We start from the raw sequence: 22,331 nt of genomic DNA, 5'->3' as shown, positions 1-22,331 counted from the left end.
GTTAGTTTTCCTCTAGTACAGAGTGGCACAGTTGCTTGTGAGCACAGAATTAGATTTTTAAATCAAAACAGAGGCCAAAATTTGTGGTACTGAATTCTTCCCCATCCTCCTCCTCAAACTAATCGGTCTTTCCTTTGCAGTGAGCAAAAGTGCTCTGTGCTTTCTAGCAAAGCACAACAGGTACAGAAGTGCTAGCAGCTCTTTTACAGGACAAGAGAAGGATTTCAACTCTGTCTAGCAGAGTGTAGGTGGGAAGGCATCTCCTAGAGAATAACCCTTCCTTTGGCTGAGCCGCTGGAGGGCTGAGAAATATTGCTGCTCTGGTAGAGTGATGGGCATCAGTACAAAACCCTAAGGCAAACAGCCACCACTAGAATATGGTGATAGTCAAACTGAGGATGATAGAGAGGTTCCATTTTTATTTTCTCATTAACATCCAGGTCACATGTGCTCAGTCAAACAATGATTCTGCTAACAGACAGTATTGCAACAATCTAAAATTCAAACTGGGCTCTTTTCTGTCTCTAGCATTGATACACACAAAGAACATTCACAATACATTCCAGCTTGCTCACCCTTGGCTTGGATGCTAACGAGCAAAAACTTGTTTGTCATGTGAGTAGACTGACTTGAAGACATCCCCTCCCCTGCTCTCAGAAAGCAGGTACATGGAGGAAAGAGGAAATTTTATATGGTGTTGCTCAGAAAAATATCTAAAGGAAAGGAAGCTTTTATGGGTGCATTTTTCATCTTGATTTTTATCTGCTTAAGGACCCAGCCTAGAAGCAGTTAACAGCAGCTGGCAGACAACCTCCCCTATACATCATCTCTCCAGAAAGTAGACAGAGGCTACTTCTTCACAGGTCTGGGCTCCACAAGTATAGGAGCGTGACGAAATGTTTTTGTTGTTGTAAGGCAAGGTCTCTCTCGCTCTCAGGGGATCCCCTACCACCAGCGATAATGGGCATACGCCCGGTTAGCCTCGGCCATCTTGTGCATGTCATGCTTTCTCTTGATCACAGGGCCCTCATTATTGAAGGCCTGCAGCAGTTCCTGGGATAGTTTTTCATGCATGAATGTCCGATGATGCTTATGTTCCCTGCATTCAGTAATTAACCACTTCATGGCCAGGAAGCGTTTCCGATTGTCCTTCAGGGGGCTTGGGACCTAGCAGACATTCAAGCAGTAACACGGTTAAAAATGCCTTACCTCACAATAGGACCATATGCTGAAATACCTTTTTTCAATTGTTTAACACTCCCAGGTGATTAAAAAGAAAGTGATTGCTGTTGAGGGGGTGGGAAGAAATTAACTCTAGCCAAGAATGAGTGAGTTTAGCACTGGTGAAACATTCCACTCTGACTCCAGCAGCAGCAAACTGTCTGCCTCTATCAATCCACAGATCAGGCGCAGCAGGCAGCATTTGCCTCAAACCTGCTCAAGAGCAGTAGCAGTGTTGGGACTAGAGGGAAGTTCCATTTGGTTCTTGGCCTCATTGCAGAGACTGCCACTTACAGACTGGTTTTTGCGATGTAAACTCTTGTCTATGGGAACTTGACCAAGATATTTCCTGCAAGTCTCTGATCAACCAGCAGAGGGCAGGTTTCAGAGTAACAGCCGTGTTAGTCTGTATTCGCAAAAAGAAAAGGAGTACTTGTGGCACCTTAGAGACTAACCAATTTATTTGAGCATGAGCTTTCGTGAGCTACAGCTCACTTCATCGGATGCATTACAGCAGAGGGCAGTAATTTATTGGCTGGATAGGAGGTTGGTGAAGCACTCCATATTTCATTAACAATCCCATGGGTTATCTAGGTGCATTTACCTAATTAGGAAAGCTGAAGAGACAGCCTTTGTCCAGGCTTTACATAAAACAAGGTATCTATATGAACCTTTTCTATTTGCTAACCTGCCTTCTGCAGGGGCTAAACTGCTCTGCTGTTTCTACACAGAGGCAGCATGGTCTAGCCGATAAGACATTGGCTTGGGATTCCAGAGACCTGGGGGGGGGTTTCTTGGCTCTGCTACTGGTATGTTGAGTCACCTTGGACAAGTCATTTCACCTCCCTGTACCTCAGTTTCCCCTCCCGCACTTTATCCATTCAGATTGCATACAATTTGCGGCAGGAACTCTCTCTAATTATGGGTAAGTACAGCACTCAGCACTTACAGACCCCAGCTAAGATCAGAGCCCCATTGTGCCATTATAATACAGATGATAATAAAATGGTACTTCCAAGGGAAATGCAAGCAAGTTTTCGGAGGGGTGGGAAAGACACTGGTAGTTTTGCCCCCTGTCCAATTCTTTCTATCCTGGGCTGGTCTTCAGGTCCCTCTCCTGTTTACCTGGTAGGTTTTGCCTCCTTTCTGGATGTTGCAAAGTCCAATGATGGGCTGGCAGTTTTTCAGTGCCTGATGGAAGATGATGTAAGGGTTGCACTCAATACTCTCCCTCTCCTCCTCAGAGGCTTGATGGTATTTCTCAATCTGCTTCCTCTTAATGGTTTCTAGGGTCTAAATACAAACACAAGGAAACATGCCCCGGCACCTCAGTGTACAGAGTGAAGTTAGAATCAGGATAATTTCAGACACACCCTCCCCTTCATTTGAGAAATCTGGACCATGGAGGATTCCACCCTGCTACACCTTAAGTAAGCCAGTAGAGAGTGCTCTTGAGCAACTACAGGTTTTACTCAATCCTCTCACCTCCTTACCCCAGATTTCCACACACAGACACATTCCCTTGCTGGAGTCCAGTCCTCACTGGTTTTCCCTCTTATAGCCTGTTGGTGGGTGTGAAGTGTAGCAGTGATCACCAACAAATGGGGGGTAGTAGAGAGGCGATAAAGCACTACTGCCCTCACTCTCACCTTACAACTACCTATTAGATTTTCCCAAGATGCACTTCTACCTCCTCAGCGTATCAGTTACACCAGTTTACATATCATACGATTATGCTGCATTCACCAATTTTCTGGTCAACTTGTACCCACCATCCAACACATACTGACCGTGCAACACACACTGCCCTTTACAGCACCAGTGGATGCCTCCTAAATCAGGAATCCTGAAGCCCATTAAGTTGGGGCAGTTCGGTACTGAAGAAATTAGAAGGCTTCTAGACTTCAGCTCTACATCAACTAATAGCCAAAGGGAGGCAGCCTGGTTCAGTGAACTGAGTTGAGGATACCCTGAGAGGCAGGACACCTGGTTCTGATGCCTGGCTTTGCCCCAGTTGTCTTGTCTGATTTTAGGCAAGTCACTTGACTTTTCTGTATCACAGCTACCACCGGTAAAACTGGATAACGATATCCCCCTTCTTTGTGAAGAGATTAAAGATCCTCAGATAAAGAGTGCTAAATAATAATATTATAGAAAGGAAGTATCCACCTATTAGTGTTGCCCAACACTTCTCATAATACCACTATTTTCAGTTGCTTATAACTTGGCCAAATTTCAACTCTTTGGGCTGACATTTTCCATGCTGGGTGTCTGCCTCAGCATGAATTTTTTGGGGAAATTTTTATCCAGAACAGTTCTGAAAGCGATGCTAGGGAAAAAACATTTTGTACATGTTAAAAAATTCTTGCAATCTTTTCTTTAAGCTCTAGTTCCCCCTTGCTTTGGAACAAGGACTTCAAATTTGGAAGGTGGGTGGTCTTTGTGTCAGGGATGTGCTTTTTGCAATCCCTGTGAAAATTCACCCAAATGTGGCCAATTTATAAACCACTGAAGAAAACTGCAGTTTGCACCTGCTCAGTAGATACTAGCTAGAGCTTAGCAGCTAGATTCCATCTGCAGTAGGCATGCTCCATCCCAAGGCTGAGTAAGACTTTCACTGCAATTGCAGCTCTGTGCCTCTGCAGTCTGTGCCAGTGATGGGCATCAGAACTGAAAGCAGGGAGCATGTCTCTCCTGTATTCTCAATGACCCTCCTACTTGGCCCAGGTAGCATGAAGAAAGCTACCCGATTTGATTGTAGAGGGGACAAACTCTGCACAGGCAACCTTACTTCCGGCATTTCTGAGTGATTCCCTTGGCAAGTTTAATAAGGTTATTTTAATGCTGTTTTTTGGCATGTAATATTTAAACACGAAGAGAGTCCAGGCCCCTCACCTGTGTAACGATGGATCTGGCCAGCACTTTGTTTCCTCCCTTCATCATCATGTTGGTGAATTTACTGCAAGCATAAAACCAAACATGATATAACTGGAACTTTGGTTCCATCACCAGAGGTCCCTAATTGTGTTGTTCCTGTGATTAAATCCTATCCCTGCTAGATTTTGGGTGGCTGTGCTCATCTTTAACCACTATTATTCAATGGATCTTTTTCATGGAAAGAGATTAAAGAGATTAATCAAAATAAAGGGATTACACAGAGTAACAGGAAGGCAATGGGCAGCCAGGTAGACAAAGGCTGATTGGGGGCAGGGAGGCACTGCAATGGCTTTACTTCTCAGCAGTAGTGGGCTCAGAAGCAGAGCACTCAATTACTCCATCCATTACATTGTTTCATAATAAGAGCTATTTATTCAAATATAAACAGCAAATCCCTATCCAGATAAAGAGAGCTCACTAACAAACCTCTGCATCCAACTCATCTGCTGCCCTCATTCTGAAGAGGGGAAGAGAGAATTCTGTGGACATGATCCTATTAGGAGCTGACCTCTAGCCATCCACCAGGGTTGTGGCTGCTCAGCACTTCTGAGCAATGAACCCAGTCCTGCTCCCATTGAAGTCAATGGCAAAACTCCCAGTGACTTCAGTGGGAGCAGGATCAACTGTCCATGATCCTTGGGAGACAGCTGGTGTAACAGCTTTCTGACCTGATTGTAGGGTCACTGAACACAGAGCTGGTGACATTAGAAGGGGTAGCTTTTATAGGCTGGAGGGCCTTGAGCTCCTGTTGCATTTTCTCCTCCTCAGACAGCTCCTCCAGGGGTTTGCGGTACAGCTCCTTGTTCACTTCTGGTTCGAGGTAACTGGGGCCATACTGGCTCCATCTCACCTGGGTCAGCCTGCAAAGAGTAAGATGGGATGAAGGGGTCTGTAAATTAGCATCATTATATACAGCATTCCTCAGTCTGGCTCACCAAGTCCATCTCCAGTGTTATGGAACAAGTCTCAGAACAGACAGGGAAAGAGACTGGTACTGGGGATATGCACCCTTCCACCTTTATTAGTGAGATTTGTATTCTAGTATTGCTCTGGGGCCCCAGTCAGGATCAGGGCCCATTGTGCTGGGTGCTGTAGAAACACATTGTAATAGAGTCCCTTCCTGAAAGAGACTGCAATATCAATAGGTTCTAAAAATGTCCACATGGCAAACAGTGAACTTCTGGTCACCCATAAACTGCTGAATGTTAAAGTTAATAATTAATATAAAGCCAACAAGAATATAGCGCCTGGATAGCAGCATGCGTCTCTCCCTCTCTGCCAACCACTCACCTGAGCTACTCCCAAACAGCAATGGTGCCCTCTCCCCCGCGAGGATATACAGAAGGCTCCTGAGAGGTTGCCAACCCCTTTCTGTGCAGGCACCAGGGATGCTAATCCCACAAGCCCTAAAGTCTGAAAAAAATTAAAGGCCTGAAACTGTGAGGTTCCAAGTGCCATCACCTCTCACTGGCTCCAGTACAAACAAATCTTGGTTAAAGAGTAAAGTTATTTTAATAGTGGTGTGGACAAAGTGAATAAGGAAAAGTTATTTACTTGTTCCCATAATATAAGAACTAGGGGCCACCAAATGAAATTAAATGAGTAGCAGGTTTAAAACAAATAAAAGGAAGTTTTTCTTCACTCAGCGCACAGTCAACCTGTGGAACTCCTTGCATGAGGAGGTTGTGAAGGCTAGGACTATAACAGGGTTTAAAAGAGAACTGGATAAATTCATGGAGGTTAAGTCCATTAATGGCTATTAGCCAGGATGGGCAAAGAATGGTGTACCTAGCCTCCGTTTGTCAGAGAGTGGAGATGGATGGCAGGAGAGAGATCACTTGATCATTACCTGTTAGGTTCATTCCCTCTGGGACACCTGGCATTGGCCACTGTCGGTAGACAGGATACTGGGCTGGATGGACCTCTGGTCTGACCCAGTATGGCCATTCTTATGTTCTTAATACTTTTGACAGATATGGGGGGGTGGGGAGGGAGCATTTCTTATAAACAGCTCCTCCGTAAAAGCAAAAGTTATATAGATGTACTTTGTTCAGGGGTCCTAAATAGGGTGATGTTTTCCCTTTTAGTTACTGTTAACAGGGAACTATGGGGGTTTTTGGAGGGACAAAGGAAGAATACGGTTACCTCTGGATCCTACCACCAAAGCCTCTCCAAATAATGTAACATTAATAACGTATCCATGATACAATCCACAGAATAATAAATGCAAAAGGGTTCAGTTCTAGGAGGAATTTAAAATTCTGGTCCCAATCCTGGTCCCTTTTAACTTCAATGGAAATGGGATCCGGCTCATTATTTAAAGTGGGGTACACTTGTGAACGTTATAATAGTAATTAAAAGTACATACAAGAATGGCAATAGCAAAAAATACAACTGAAGTTCAAGGAAGAAAACAGAAGTGGCAGCCCTGAGCTTTAACATACAAATCAGAGTCTCCAGTTCAGTAATATTGCTTTGATCACAATTATCCTGCAGTTGTCTGCCACTTTATTGTTAGAGGTACACTAGAGGGCACAGTGCTTTACAGACAAATACAGAGACAAGGTACCTACCCTCGGGAGCAAAGATCCTGGTTACCCTTTGAAATCAAAGATCCCAATCCTGCAACTGGATCAGCATGGGTGCAAATTTCCACCTGTGTAAAACCAGTTGCAGAATGGGAGACTAAAGTCAGACCAAAAACATAGTGAAAGAACAGACCACAGGATATGGACTGCTACCCACAAGAGGGAGTGGAAAATAAACATGTTTTTTGTGCAGCCTACCGTGACTGCTCAGAACTTCATAGAAACAGTAGGGCTAGACCTTAGATCCTCCTGCTCCAAAAGCACAGGCCCCTGCCACATTAACAGTGAAACTTTTTTTTAAAGTTGTTAGCAGTACAGGGGCAACAATACATCTTATACTAGCCCACATCTTTCACTGGTGGAATAGCAATGGAAGGGCTTTAAAAGAGAAGCAAGCTCCAAGAAGGGATTTGAATGAGGAGAGGGGAGATTGGTTCCAGGCCTGAGAGGCAGTACAGATGAAGGGCAGAAAGGCTTTGAGAGCAGAGCAAATGTTGAGAAAAATCACTCCACTGGCATAATAGGCAAAGCCAGGTCAATGTCAGTAAGATTTCAAGCCTTTTCTTGAAACACCCAACAAAATCCTCCCTGGATGCTCTAAAAATGATTTTAAAATAATCCATAATAAGTGAGATTTGGCAACTCAAAAGACCAAAATCTACAGTGGCACTTACTCTGCAGTGGGGCACCACCACCAGAACACACTCACTTGCTCACCTACCATCCTCCCGGGGGTGCTGCGAGGAGCGGCTAGTGCATGCACAAAGCTTGGAAGCTAGGAAGTGCCATCGCCTTACTAAGCATCACTAGAATGAACCTTTCCCCCCATAGGATGCCAGGGCCCGAGGCTGGCCTTACACATATGTCCTCCATGTGTGCTGGAACTAGGGATACTTGCTTAAAGTGGTTTCTATGATATACAGTAGTGGTCCCCAAAGTTTTCAGGGTCACCCCCCCCTTACCCCTGTCTGTGCCCCCCCCCGGGCCCAGAGCAGGGCCGCAGCTCCGGAGGGGGGGTCACAGATGGGAGTAAGGGGGCCAAGGCTGGGGCCACAGCCAGGGCCCTGGGACAGGAAAGGACGTGAGACCGGAAGCAGAGCTGGGTACCCCCATGGGGACTGGCCTAGCTCCCAGCCACGCCCCCCGCCGCCCCCACGTTCCTCTGCACCCCCCAAGGGGGACGCGCCCCACAATTTGGGGACCTCTGATATACAGAGTTTAGTTTGGTTCAATGGCCGAGCACCCCCACGATACAAGTTGTTCCAGCGCCCCTGAATGTCCAGGTCGGGGGGCAGTCCCGCTGCCCGCTCTTCCCCCGGCAGCAGGGCCGAAGTTGGGGAGAGGGAGAGCGGCCTGTCCCCTCCCGGAGAACAGGAACTAGCGAGGCTGCCGGACAACCTGCCCCGGCAGCGGGGGCGGCGGCTCCCCTCCAGCAGCGCGTGACGCTGCCCCAGCCGCTCCGCGCCGCCAGCCCCACGCCCCGCCGCCCTCGCCCAGCCTCCGCCGCCGGGCTGCTCCTTACCCGGGCAGCCAGGCCCGCGCGGGAGCGGCCAGCCGACGGCCCAGCGCCGCAAGCCGCCCCGCCATGGGAGCCGCCATCTTGCATCCGGGCTGCAGGACCCCGTCAGGCTGCCCGGCCGCAGCCTGCGTTGCTGTGTCTTGCCCGCCCGGTTGCCACTTGCGTGCGCAGAGCAGACCCGTGCGCGCCGGCCTGCTGATGAGGGGCAGGCCGCTTTCCTGTGGTAGCGGGATCTTGTTTTCCCCACTCTGTCACCCCCCCGCCCCCCGTCATGTGTATTGCAGTAGAGTGAAATGTGGGTCTCATTCTCCTCTCATAGCAGTTTTACTCCAATGCAACTCCATTGACTGGAGTGGAGTGCATCCTGATTTACGCTCGTGTGCGATCAGAATCAGGCATGGTGACTCAGTTTCCCCCTCTTTACAGCTTTCAAATACTGGCATCTGATCTCAGCCAGCGGTCTGGCGGCAGTTCTCAAACTGGGGGGGCATGACCTCAAAGTGGGTCGGGAGCCCATTTTAAAGGGGTGGCCAACAGGGCCAGCATTAGATTTGCTGGGACCCAGGGCTGAAGCTGAATCCTGAGTTCCACCCCGACCTGGGGTGGCAGGGCTCCAGCTGCAGCTCCCTCTTCCCCCTACCAGGCCAGTGGGGCTCAGTCTCCATTTCTCCCCCACACTCCCTCCCCAAGCGTTAAGTAGTAACTTTGTCGTCAGAAGAGGGATGCAGAGCAATGAAGTTTGAGAACCCTAGGCTAAGCATTGGCACACATCTCTGTGGGCCCTGACCCCTGCATAGTGCTCTGTGGAGACAGACTGGAGCACTCAGGATATCTCAGCACCAGCTCTGCATATTAAGGAGCAAAAAGTAATATTTTCAAAAATACCAAAGTGAATTATTCTCACGAAAGCTTATGTTCAAATAAATTTGTTAGTCTCTAAGGTGCCACAAGTACTCCTTTTCTTTTTGCAAAGTGAATTAGGAGCTTAAATCTCATTTTCAAAAAACTATTTAGGAGCCTAAGTCCCATGAGTCACTTGGGCTTTTTGAAAATGTCACCCAAAGTGCCAGCATCTGTGCTTTTAGTACGGTGTGATGTCTTGGTAGGATGAAGTGTAAGCCTGTCTTATGATCACTTTTTACATTACTGTCATCGTACCAGACCACAGTTTAGATTTCAAGTCCAAAATATGCATTTTCCATATGCATGGAGTTTCCATCCACTGGATTTTGAGCTAAAATTGGGTAGCAACTCAGGCTCTGGTCCTGCAACTGCAGTCATACAGGTGCAGAGTCCACTGACGCGGACCTATTTGCCAGGAAGGGGCCTCAGTTTGCTAGTTAAGGTTGACAAAATAAATAAAACCAAGCCACATAAGGGGCTCTGGGCTCCACTTCAGACATAGCTGCGTACTGTCCGGTTAGGCTAGTGCTGTGGATAAGAGAACCCAGGCGAAACTAGACCCCGGGGCCTGAGTTCTGGGGCCGGCTCCCCTGGCCAAAAGCTCTGCCACCCAGTTCAGGGGTCAGCTCCGCTGCCATGGGGCACGCACCCTGGCATGGCAAACTTTGGGGCCTGTTGTAGAGGGAGCTCCTGGGTACTGTGAGTAAATCAGAACAGCCCCGGCTCAGCCTGGGGCGCTGTGCGCACCCAGTGATCAGGGAAGTCTGAGCCCCAGGTCCACTAGGGCGAGGAGTTGGGGGGGGAGCTTTGACTAGCCATTTGGTCTTGGGAGTTAGAATACCCCCAGCCTGCTGCGGGAGGCTCATGAAACCCTCTGAGAACAGCACTAGAGGGGGCCACAGCGGGGAGGGGGCCAGTCCCCCGCCCTGCAGGCTCCTCTGCCCCACAGATCTGCCGCCCCGCCCCCGTTGGGGCCCCCTGCGCCCCTCCCCCAGCGCGGCCCAGCCCGGCCCGGCTCTCGCGCGGCTGGGGCGGAGTCTCGGGCCCGGCCGGCAACATGGCGGAGGCGGAAGGGGAGAGTCTGGAGTCCTGGCTCAGTGAGTGACCCCCGTCCCCATCCCCTTCCCGTCTCGTCCCGTCCCCCGACCGCGGCCCCCAGCCCCTGTCCCCTCAGCACCCGCCTGCCGCCCTCCCTGGCCATGTCCCCTCCGTGCCCCTCTTCCGCTGCTCTCCGCCCCCTCCATGCCTCTGTGCCCACCTTACTGCTGCTCTCGGAGCTCATGTCCCCCTGTCCAGTCCCCACTCTACCCCGTCGGTGACCTGTCTACAGCCCTCCCCCTCATCAGTACCCCTTCATCCCTGTGTCTCCCTGTCTGCCACCCACTGCCCCAGCCCTGCCCCTGTGTCCCCCTGTCCCCCCATCCTATCCATGTGTCCCCCCATCCTGTCCATGCTCCTATGTCCCCCTGTCCAATCCATGCCCCCGTGTCCCCCTGACCGTGTCCCCCCATCCTGTCCATGCCCCTGTGTCTCCCTGTCCATGGCCCCCCCCGTCCTGTCCATGCCCCTGTTGCCCCCATATCCATCATTCCCTGCTTCTCTGCTTATGTCTCCCCCTCTGCCAAATGCTCCCATGCCCATTCCATGCCCTCCCACTCCATATCCAGTTCCCTCTCCCCTTCTGTGCCCATGCCCCCTCCACCCACTTTCTGTCACCTCCACCAGCTCACATGAAAAAATACTCTTAGCAGCATGATGGGCTATAGAGGTGTTTTCTCTGTGTGTAGATGGACAGAGCCTTCTGGTTTCTCGCAAAGGGAAATGATTATGAATGCAATTATTATTACACTAGCTGTTTTATAAACAATGTACCGAGCATCTGCCTGGAATAGGGCTTTCCAGTGCATTTGGGGTTTTATCCCATGTGTCTGTTTGTCCTTACTGCCCATTTCTGAGTCCCTGTCAGGTTATCTAATAGCCTGATGCTGTCTCTGCTGCCTTTTCCCCTTTCCAGCCCCCACCTAGAGTCATGCACAGTCTTTCCTCATTGCTTTTAAATTGAAAGTCTGATAATTTCTGAGTATGTACTTGACCTGTCTTGTGCCTGTCCCCTCTTCTCCCAGTGCCTGCTGGCTATCTCCACCTACTCGCCCCACTCAGTTTTGGCTTGTTCTCTCTCTCACTGCCTGGCTTTCTTTCCCATTCTCTGTCTGCCTCCCTGTCACTCACTCCCTGTCCCTTTCCTGCCACTGACTTCCTGTTGCTCAACCGCTCCACCATCCCTGTTGCTAAAGGGGATTGCCTGCTTATGGGGTAATGCCAAGGAGGAACTTACTCTGTAGACTGGCTCTCTGCTAGAGCTGGGGCGGAAGGGGAGACGGCTTGTTATGTATTCACACTGGAGGAATGATTCTCCTCTCAAAAATATCCCCACCAATAACTTGTCCAACTGAGTGTTCAATGTACTCATCGTGTCTGCATGAGTGAAGCAGAAATCCAGAGCTGCAATTGCAGTGGCCACAACAGCAGGTCTGGCCTGTTATTTGGTGATTCATTTGTGAACCAGGGAAATTCTTTACTCATTCCCCACCTCCTCCAAACTACCAGTTCTTTGGCTATAAAAGGTCCGTATTCACTTCTTCTCTAAATTTTCCTGTGGTTTGGATTCTCATATGCAAAGTATACTGTACTAGGTGGCCACACACTTTGTAGCTTTTGTAAGCCGAGCTCCTTGCATTCCTCCATTCCCTTCCACAGGTTCCCTGTGTGCTGTTTTCCCACCCCCCTCTATTTCAAGGACTCTCTGCAACCCCCTCTTGCCAGGAGCTCTGTGTGTGTCCCCATACTCCCCCATTCTTCCTATGCTAGAGCTCCCTGTGCTCCCTCTGCCCCCATGACTGGGGCCCTCTTCTTCTCCAGTGACAGAAGTCTGTGTCCCCCCTCTTTGCCCCCTCAGCCATATGTCAGGGGCTCTGTCTGTCCCACCTCCCCCCAGACCATTGTCCCCCATTTTTCTCCACTATAGCAGGGATTCTGTGGGCCCTCCAATTTCCATGGTCTTTATGTCCCCTTCCCCCATTCTGCCCTCCCATACTAAATGCTCTGTGTGCTCCCCCTACCCCTCCATGTGAGGAGCTCTGTGTGTTCCTTTATAATGCCTTCTACACACCATTATTATTTCTTTGTGGGAGGGAATGGGAAGTCATTCAGGGTGTCAACATGTTAAACTCTATTGGAAGGATGGGCAGAGATGAGATGGGGGAGATAGTTTTGCTGGAAAGTGTTAATTGGTGTCATCAACTAGTTCTTGGATATATAGACAATTACAGAGGTGGTTGAAGCAGCTGGGTCTGTTGACTAGCCGGAAGGAGCTCCATGTGCCTACCATTTCCTCCTTCCAGTTTTCTGATTTTCACCTAAAACAATAGGATTCTGCCCACTGATGCCTAGAACATTCCCTGAAATTTTGGAATAGATCAGGTGTACCATTCAAAGTTATTGTAATAGATAGATGACGGAGAAATGCCACCAAGTTGAATGTGAGACCTCGCTTCGCTTGGCCAATTACAATGTGCTATTTGTCTTAGTCCACACCTATCGGATTTTCTCCATTAAATCAGTCATACCTTATACGTGTTGTTGTAACCATGTTGATCCCAGGATATCAGAGAAAAAAGGTGGGTGAGGTAATATTTTTTATTGGACCAACTTCTGTTAGTGAAAGAGAGAAGCTTTTGAGCTACAACAGCTACAACCTCACCGACTGTATCTCTCTGATACGTTATACAGTCATGGGAAACCCAGGCCTTATTCAGAGCTATCATTTCACAGTAGGATTTACAGGCTTCAGATGAAATAAATAGAGTTTGTCTTTTAAAAAGATTTTATAACAGGAACTGTTACAGACTTCAGTATTTGGAATCATATCTTTAAGGGCAAGTCACTCTCTATTCACAGAATCCTGGAAGGTTAAGGTAGAAAAAGTCTTGGTTAGTCCATCTCCCAGCCAGTGCTGAACAGTTCCCAGTTGTACATTATTCTGTACAATCTGACTGTCTTTTTGTCCTGTGTTCGTACGGCATCTAGCACAATGAGGTCCTGGTCCATGTCTGGAGCTCTTAGGTGCTGCTGCAATACAAATAAATGATAATAATGGTAATAATTTGTTTTTAAATGTTCCAAGGTCTGGGGCTTCCACCACTTCCTTTAGGGAGACTACTCCACAAGCCACTAGATCTTACTGCCTAGATTTTTCCCTTTCTTTATTTCATCCCACTTCTTTCTTTATTTGTGTTACAGTGGGCCTAAAAGCCCCAACCAGGGTCTAGTACTGTACAAATGTAGAACAGAACATAGTCCCTACCCTATAGAGTTTACAATCTAAAATCTATTACTCCTAGTTGTATTTCCATACATTAGCTTAAATAATTCCTCTTCCAGCATGGTGTTTACACTGTTCAAATAGGTGTAGAATGTTATCATCTATATCTGTAGTTATGTCAGTTGTTTTTAGCTATTAGTCTTTTCTTTTACATCATTTCTTCTTGCCTGCTGATTATTTTGGCTGATCTTGTGAGCTCCTCACAATGTGTCAGTATCTTTCTGGCTATGTATTAATTATAGCCAGTGACATAATCAGAAACACCCAGTCTCTCTCTCTTTCTCTCCCCAAAGAGAACTGGTTAATGGAATACAGCTCATGTATGAAAATATGTCTAATATGAGGGAAATTTTAGGTTGAGTAGCAAGAAAAGTTTCCCAATAGTTTGAATTTTAAGACCGTGAAAGTTGAGGGACCGGATATCCTATGGCTTGGTCACTTACAACTAGATAGGCCATATCACTAACTTCTGTGAGCCTGATTGGGGGCTGAGGGCAGGGCATATTTTTCATGGGACATAAGTGGGCTTGAAAGGATCTGTTTTTTATTGGTAAATGTCGATTTCACCTCACATGCACAAACTGACAAAAATATTTCCATGGATGATAATTGAAATGTACAGAGAGGCAAAGTAAGAAAAACACTGCTTGAGAACTTAATAGAGTTTGATTTAAGGATATTTACTTTGTGTATTTTTATGTGTGATATTAAAAATTTGCATTTTAATAATTCTAAAGCTTTATATTTTTGAATGGCAGTGTCTACTGTCTTTTAATAATTATTGTCTGATGACCCATATTTTCTGACCCTCCGCATAATTTCCCACAGGTGTGAATATTTAAATCAATAAAAATAGAAAAGCTTAAAAATAAACATATTATCCATCTAAATTATCAACAAAAATGAAAATGGAATATGCCAAGCCTAGATATAAGACTTGAATGTTGCTTCCTAATTTAAAAAAATACGTTTATGCTTGATCACTGGTACAGTGACTCATGCTGGGCTGATTATAGAATCCTCCCATTGTAGAGGAGCACAGATAATTTATTTTCTGTTGGCCATTGAAGAAATGTATGTGGGCTAGTGCGGGGAGTCCGGGTGTCTTTGCCAAATGACACGCCCTCCCTTAGGGAAGTGGAGTTTTGGGAGGAAAAGGTCACAATGGAGATATACAGGAGAGGTACCTGGTGCCTTTTGGCCGTTCTGTTGGATAAAGGTGAGGGGAATGTGTGACACTGTATAACTCTTCATTACTTCATGGTAATTGTGTGATTATGGGAGTGGGAAACTTGGTTAGGAAGCGGAACTGCTTAGACCAGTGGTTCTCAAAGCCAGTCCGTTGCTTGTTCAGGGAAAGCCCCTGGTGGGCCGGACCTGTTTGTTTACCTGCCGCGTCCGCAGGTTTGGCCTATTGCGGCTCCCACAGGCCGTGGTTCGCCGCTCCAGGCCAATGGGGGCTGTGGGAAGGGGCTGCCCTTCCCACAGCCCCCATTGGCCTGGAGCGGTGAACTGCGGCCAGTGGGAGCTGCAATCGGCCGAACCTGCGGACGCAGCAAGTAAACAAGCCAGTCCGGCCCACCAGGGGCTTTCCCTGAACAAGCGGTGGACCAGCTTTGAGAACCATTGGCTTAGACTGTTTTTCTGATAACTTTCTATAAAAAAGAGTGTTGTGTTAGATGCTAAGCTAGAAGATTTGTACCTATTGTGTCCTTACTGAAGGAAGGGGCAAAATCCATACAACAGTATGGACCAACCTCCCACATCAAGGAAAGGACAGAACATGACATGTGTTACCAGGAATTTTCTGAATCAATGGCACTTGCCCTTCACCTGAGTGGCAGAGCCATTCTGTCATCAGATGGGAGTCACAAAGCCACAGTAATCTCATCCTCCAGTCCTCACACTGCAGCAGGAGATGTGCTTCAATATGTGATGACCCAGCATCTTTATCCTCTCTCCCTTCCTACTTTTGGCTGTTGGGATGACAGGGCTCTTTCTCTCCCTGCATGCGGTTCCACATCCAGCCTTAGCTGAAGGAGGTTAATAAATGAATCTCAGTTGCTCTCACACAGCTGGATCCTTTTACTTAACACTGTCTGCTCTGTCTGATGCCCACATACAAGGTAGCTTATTTATATTATAGTTACCTCCATGATGTGCTAGACACTGTCCACACATATAGTAAATATATTGTGTACTGCCCCAAAGAGCTCATAAGCTAAGAAGAGGGAGGGGAAAGAGGGATAAAACCTACTATATCTGTGAGTGTGTGTAAATGCTGTCAACTATTTCCATGTTATATCAGTTAGCATTCTGCTTATTCTACCTGGGATACAGACAGAGTGAGAACACCAGACATACAGCTGCTAGGAGCTGAGGATCCCAATTCAGGCCCTCAATCTGGTAATGGGCATCTAGAATGTTGGCTTGTAAGTTTTCCTTCTTTCAACAGAGAAGTAAAACAGTGAAAATATGAATAATTCATTAGACAATTAAAGTTCTCTGTTCCCCAGGGTTCAAAAGCATTGTTATATAAATGAAATAGGTACCCTTGGTTTACAGCTGAGTGTCACCTCTTTAGTGTTTCAGGATTTAGAACAGCAAAGAAATGCTGAGTGGCTTTGACACTCAGATCAGGTATGAGATAACATTATTATACCATCAGGTGTGACTCAAATGTTTCAGTTTCTAAAAGCCAAGGGACTGGATGGTGATGGGATTGTGGTAATGTGTTCTAGAGCCCTTTCCTCTAAGTGCTGGTTCAGATGTACCGAGGGCTGTTCAGTGGTTGACGTGAAATCAGCTGATAAGTTTTAGTTTGTGTCCTAGTAGACCAAGTGTTCACATGAAATCTGCTTCCACAACGGGTGCTAACTGGATCCTTGTCTGGCAGTATTAACAGAGAGGCCAAGGACTGAGAACACTAAGGAGTAAATCTCTCCTCCTAGAGGTGACCCTTCCAGATCATGGTTGAGGCACCTTAATGAGGCAACGTGGGGAAGCTTGTTCTGCTGCTGCCTGCACTTTACCTGCTCTGTAGACAGAGGATTTCACTCTCCAGGCCAGGACAGAATTTCTGATAGAGCATGTTGACGTCTATGAAATAGGATGATATGCAGATATTACATTGATATTTGTAAGGGGTGATTTCCGTATATGGAATGTAATCTCCCCCTAATAATGTGTCTCTTCTTATTGGAATTGACTATCATGAGAGTTCAGGGTATAAAACAACAAGGCTTGTGAGGGGACTCCAAGCCTAAACTGAGAATATGCAACCCTCTGAGATTCCAAGAGATGTTGGGAGAATTCATTCGAGTTAAAAAGCAGAGCAGCTTTAAAATTAGTGACTACCGTGGAAATGTCATTTATGTTTCATTGCCCAGGCCAGATCTCCCTCCTGGTGTCAGATTGCGCAGCCACCCAAATGTGCATTGATTGAAAGGAATTAGTTGTTTTTTTGGTAATAATAGTACATCCCATTGTATATTTCTTAAGTCTGCATTATGCAAAGAGCAGCACAAGCTGGTGGCGCTAGCAATGGAAGGGTGCTTTGGAACACAGAGCCATACAGAATGCCGATTTGCTTACATGAAGATAACAGGCTGTTTTGTAAGCCTGGTTTTTCATGCTGCTGTCATGGTGTTTAGAAATCAAGGGCATGGTAATAAGGTTTTAGTGTTTTTAACAAATACATGGCACTACATTTTTAACTAAACTTTCTTGAGTTTAAAACAAAGCTCGGTAGCTTAATTTAAAGACTAAGGGAAGCAGCTTTGTAGTGTGTGCCCTTTTGCTCTCCCAGAGTCCCATAGAAGCCACTAGGGCTCAGCCTGGGCACAGGGATCCACATATGTGGAGCATCTCACAAGACTGGGGCCTGTGAGATTATGGGAGCATTTTTCTGGGGAAAGCAAAGCCAAGAAAACACTGTAGGAATAAGAAAAGGAGTATTAGTGGCTCCTTAGAGACTAACAAATTTATTTGAGCATAAGCTTTCGTGAGCTACAGCTCACTGCATCCGAAGAAGTGAGCTGTAGCTCACAAAAGTTTATGCTCAAATAAATTTGTTAGTCTCTAAGGTGCCACTAGTACTCCTTTTCTTTTTGCGAATACAGACTAACATGGCTGCTACTCTGAAACTGTAGGAATACAACAGCAAGAGGGTTCGGATGCACTTTAAAACAGACGTTTCAGTGCAGTAGTTTGACAATTGTTATATTTGTGGCAGTGGACCGGTGGAAGGATGTGTTTTTCTAAATTAATGCTGATATTTAATGACAGTTTGTAGAGTAGTGTGCACTTAAACTTATTCTTTTACATTTGCATTTAAGACTACAGTACATGCATGTTTACATACTTTCACTATGGTTTGATTTGCGGTATTTCAGCTGGATTTGTAACATATTTCTCTTCCTTGGTATTGATTCCTGCTGTTGATAACTTAGTCATTGCGGGAGGGAGAGAGTCCGGATTGGTAATGCAAAACTGCAGCATGTTGTTGCTGCCCCTATAACAAACAAATTTCCGCTCGACTACAATCATGCCTCAGTTGGCTCTGCTGTAAAATTAGGTTGAAGCGGGAGCCTTGGTCACTGTATCTGAGTTGACTTATCCGGAGCAGATAAATTCTTAACAAAAATAGATCTCAATAGCTTCAGGATTCTGCAACCTGCTTCTTTGTGAGCTAGGGAGTATCCCAAAGTAAGGTATTGACAAACTGGATTGTGAATCTCATTTCCAGTAAGAAATGCAAAGGCATCTAATAAATTCTGTGGTATTCCAAGAACAAGGCATCAAAGGTAAAGGATCTATGTACTGTGTTAAACCCCAGATCCTGCAATTTGTACACATGCAAAACTCCCAGTGACTGCAAAGGGAGATTTGCATACAACAGGATTGAAGGCTCTGGCCCTAAGTAAACGGGCAAAAAGGAGAGAGACAACATTGCAAGCCTGCCTAGCTGGGGTACAACTGTGAGGTTGTTCTCTTCTATTCAGTAACTAGAAAATACTGAATCTGTAAGTACATGAGCTTCATTGCCTGGTTCTGCAGAAAACTGTATTAGGTGTTTTGCTAATTTTGGGTGGCCTGACTTGACTTTGACACGCCTTCCTGACTGAGCACCCACAGATATATGGGAATGGAAATTGTGAACTCATTTCTCAATTTTGATGGGTGGCAGTTGGCACTTCTCCCTCGGAAAGGCCAGTTATTCTGCTTCATGTGTTTTGGTAATATGTGTTCTCTGTTTTTATTTTTTTTACTAAAGATAAAGCCACCAACCCGTCTAACAGGCAAGAAGACTGGGAGTACATCATTGGGTTCTGTGACCAGATCAACAAAGAACTTGAAGGGTGTGTGTTCCAAGTCAGTCAGACTTAGTATTTTATTTTAACATTCTCAATTGAAACAAAATTTTATGTCCAGCTGTTGATGTTTTATGTTGGAAAAGTATGCTGATATTACAAGGAAAACATGAACATAAAGGAAGTAGGGTAATGTGGAAGCATATAGCAAACCTCTTCCTCTTTTCTTTGAAAAACAACGTGATCTGAGCGCAGGATTGGGTGCCAGGAAAACATGAGTTCTAAACCTGCCTCTGACGTGGACTGCTTATCTGGCCTTGGGAATCTTTCCTAACCTCTCTGCCTCAATTTCTCAATCTGTAAAATGGGGATAATAATCCTTATCATTTATTTTCATAGAATATTTCACAGAATCATAGGACTGGAAGAGACCTCAAGAGTTCTAGTCCAGTCCCCTGCACTCAAGGCAAGACTAAGTATTTATCTAGACCCTCCCTGACAGGTGCCTGTCTAACCTGCTCTTAACCTCCAATGATAGAGTATACAACCTTCCAAGGCAATTTATTCCAGTGTTTAACTACCATGATAGTTAGGATAATGTCCAACCTACACCTCCCTGGCTGCAATTTTTATATATTGAGTGTTCTCCATTCTGACTAAGCCATTTACAAGTTAATATAAAGCTTTACATCTTTAGAAAACTTTATAAACAATAACTAACGAACCCTCATGAGTCATGGCACTCCTGCAAAGTAGGGAAGTATTATTCTACCGCAGACAAAGCAAAGTGAGGCACAGAGAAGGTTAAAGGCCACACCATGAAACATTCAGTGAAGCAGGATTAGATCTCAGGAATTCCTGGCTACCAGTCCTGTGCCCAGACCATGTGCACTAGACCATGTTCCCCTTTTACATGTGTAAACACCCCAGTTTACATAGATGCTGTAAGGATTATTTTGTTAAAGTGCTTTGAAGATGTAAAGCTATAGAAGGGCAAAGTGGCATTTCCTTTTAATTTTGTGATACCGTACTTGTCTAATCAGAAGATTTTGTGAAAGTCTAGAAAGTCCTAAAATCCCTGTGTCTGTTTTATTTATAATGTGGCACCTTGGTTTGTTTCAGTCCACAGATAGCGGTGAGACTGCTGGCTCATAAAATCCAGTCACCCCAGGAATGGGAGGCAGTCCAGGCCTTGACAGTAGGTAGTCCTTATCTCCTCTCTCAAAGCCCAGAGCCCAGCTGGGCTCTTCAATGAGGAATTTATGGGGGGGCGATCCCTACTGTTCAGTGGGGTTATCTAGTACCATCATTCCCATGCTCACTGAAACTGACACAATCAACTCCTTAATTCTCCTCCTCTGCAAGGGGAGGAAGACCAAGAAAGAAGGATACTTGACTCATGTAACTGAAGCATGGAGTTAGTTTACTAACTGTATTGGAGCCAGAAAAACTCAGTTTCACTCTAGGTCCTTTGGTTTGTTACCTTCAGGGAGGTTTTTTTTTTCCCACCGCTGCCACCCCTCCGCAGGAGAGGGCTCCTCAGCATGCTCTCTCGAGATTGGGGAAGCTGCCTGTTTCGATAATTTCACAGTCAAAGAAGTGGGGTTCAAGCCTTGTGTCCTTGGGTGGAAGTTCCTCTATCTCAATGAAATGTGACCCTTACCTGTCACCTGTTCTAGTTGGGGCCTCCCCTAGAAGAAACCAGCTGTGTGGGATGTGTTTGGGTTTGGGATGTGTTGATTTCACCACCTGTTTCTGTTGCTTGAACACAGGTGCTGGAAGCTTGTATGAAGAACTGTGGGAGAAGATTTCATAATGAAGTAGGGAAGTTTCGGTTTTTAAACGAGTTAATAAAAGTTGTGTCTCCAAAGGTCAGTCTTTAAGCTATTTTCTATACCTATTTTGTAACAGTCTGGCCTTTCTAAAACCACAAGTAGCTCCCAAAGCGTGCAGCACAGTATCTGGCTCACTGTGTGAATTAGTCTGTAGCTTTTGTTTGCTGGGTGTTTTGCACTGTGATTACTAGTTCTCTCAGCAAGCACCAGTTGTTTCTCATTGCTTGTGCAATACTTAGCATTGCTCATTCCCTTAATGTGGTGCAAGCACTTTTAGACCTTGTGTTACTCATTTTGTTTAAACATGATCATCAGCAGGGAGAGGAATCGTAATTCAATGGTTAGAGAAAGGGACTAGGAGTTGGGGCTCCTGGGTTTGGTTCCTGGGTCTGCTACTGACTTGCTGTGTTGTCTTGGGCAAGTCACTTAACCTCTCTGTGCATCGGTGTAGCAGGCGGGTAATACTTACATATCTTTTAGGGATCTTATGGGGCTTCATTCATGTTTGGAAAGCATTTTGAGATTCTTTGGTGAAAGGTGATGTCAGTGCAAAGTATCATCATCACCATCATTTTCTTATAACAAAAGCAACTGGATACTAACAGGAAGTTTGATCCTTCTTCCATTGAAGTCACTGGCAAAGCTCCTACTGATTTCACTGGGAGCAGGACTGGGCCCAGAGCATCCCATTTAGCCATGGAATAACTCCAAACTGAATTTGGCTCATGTTGTCTCAGGCAGGTGGAGACAAGATGATGTTTTATCATGAAACACAATGTAAATATTACTTTAAAGAGGTAAGGGAAGTTTATGTCATGGTAAACTTCATCTTGTATCAGTGTAGTTAGTGATGAGTGCTCCTGGCCATCTGTGTTACGAAACTGTATCCCAGATCAGCACAGACAGGATACAGGGGGATATTCATACTCCCATCTAATGTGAAAACAGACTTTAATGAGCACATAATGAATTCCCATATTGAGTGGTTGGGTTGGTATTTTTTTTTGTTTTGTTGTTTTTTTTACAAAGAGAGAGAGAGAGATTGACATGTTTTCCTTTCTTCCCCCTGCCCCCTCAGTACCTGGGAGACAGAGTCTCGGAGAAGGTGAAAACCAAAGTTATTGAGTTGCTGTACAGCTGGACAGTAGCACTGCCAGAGGAATCCAAAATCAAAGATGCCTACTATATGCTGAAGAGACAAGGTGGGAAGCAGCTTCTCATACGTGCATTCCTGCACCCTACATGTTTAAGCAGGAATGTCACAAAGTGGGGTCAGTCAAGAAAGCAGCCTGTATCTGGGGGCAGGACTTGTTCAATCAGATGGTAGAAAAGACCTAGAAAAGTCTATGTGAGAATTTTACACTGGTTTAACTTAAATTGGTTTTTAAGCTGATTTAGTTAGTGCAAACCTCTGTGTAGACGCTCTTATTTTAGTTTGAGTGGATTATCTTGATTTAGCTTAAATTGATTCCTAATTAATTTAAACTAAACAAGCCTGGTTTAAACCAAAATAAGAGCATCTTTTTCACATAGGCAAGGCCTAAAGTGGTCAGAAGAGACGCTCATAGCTTCAGCACAAAGAGTCTGCCTTCGGAAGCCTCTATGAGTATAATGCAAAGTTAAGGATTTTGTGGT

General features: G+C 45.9%; 2 protein-coding genes across 4 annotated transcripts in view; one reads left to right on the top strand and one right to left on the bottom strand.

The window, feature by feature from the left end:
- Positions 1–399: 399 nt before the first annotated feature.
- Positions 400–8,416, bottom strand: MRPS7 (mitochondrial ribosomal protein S7). Of its 2 annotated transcripts, XM_077833003.1 has the most exons (6): positions 8,269–8,372; positions 6,732–6,814; positions 4,827–5,018; positions 4,117–4,180; positions 2,347–2,514; positions 400–1,167 (listed from the first exon to the last, which is right to left on the bottom strand). In XM_077833003.1, exons 1-6 carry the CDS (start codon positions 8,350–8,352, stop codon positions 946–948), a joined length of 813 nt encoding a protein of 270 aa, XP_077689129.1. In that variant the 5' UTR covers positions 8,353–8,372; the 3' UTR covers positions 400–945. The 2 variants fall into 2 exon arrangements, with proteins under 2 accessions (XP_077689129.1, XP_077689130.1); XM_077833004.1 differs by lacking the exon at positions 6,732–6,814 and having other exon boundaries at positions 8,269–8,416.
- Positions 8,417–10,193: 1,777 nt separating this feature from the next.
- The window catches only part of GGA3 (golgi associated, gamma adaptin ear containing, ARF binding protein 3), a 31,955-nt gene continuing 19,817 nt past the window's right edge, over positions 10,194–22,331 (top strand). For both annotated transcript variants that reach the window (XM_077834426.1, XM_077834425.1), the window contains exons 1-5: positions 10,194–10,265; positions 18,825–18,909; positions 19,984–20,059; positions 20,634–20,732; positions 21,775–21,898. In XM_077834426.1, the coding sequence (XP_077690552.1) occupies positions 10,226–10,265; positions 18,825–18,909; positions 19,984–20,059; positions 20,634–20,732; positions 21,775–21,898 (424 nt within the window). In that variant the 5' untranslated portion in view covers positions 10,194–10,225. The remainder of the gene's footprint in view (positions 10,266–18,824; positions 18,910–19,983; positions 20,060–20,633; positions 20,733–21,774; positions 21,899–22,331) is intronic.

This window comes from Eretmochelys imbricata, chromosome 14 (assembly GCF_965152235.1).
Source record: "Eretmochelys imbricata isolate rEreImb1 chromosome 14, rEreImb1.hap1, whole genome shotgun sequence".
Taxonomy (NCBI): Eukaryota; Metazoa; Chordata; order Testudines; family Cheloniidae; genus Eretmochelys; species Eretmochelys imbricata.
The sequence above is the reverse complement of the archived record's forward strand: the minus strand, read 5'-3'. Positions and strand labels throughout refer to the sequence as shown.

What these genes read in the sequence shown, in the direction of transcription:
- MRPS7 (XM_077833003.1), bottom strand. Translation starts at nt 8,352, where the DNA reads ATGCAAGATGGCGGCTCCCATGGCGGGGCGGCTTGCGGCGCTGGGCCG. An exon ending in GCGCGGGCCTGGCTGCCCGG is followed by an intron (nt 6,815 to 8,268) that starts GTAAGGAGCAGC and finishes GGTTTTACACAG; the next exon opens with GTGGAAATTTGCACCCATGC. An exon ending in TTCAGTGACCCTACAATCAG is followed by an intron (nt 4,181 to 4,826) that starts GTCAGAAAGCTG and finishes TTATGCTTGCAG; the next exon opens with TAAATTCACCAACATGATGA.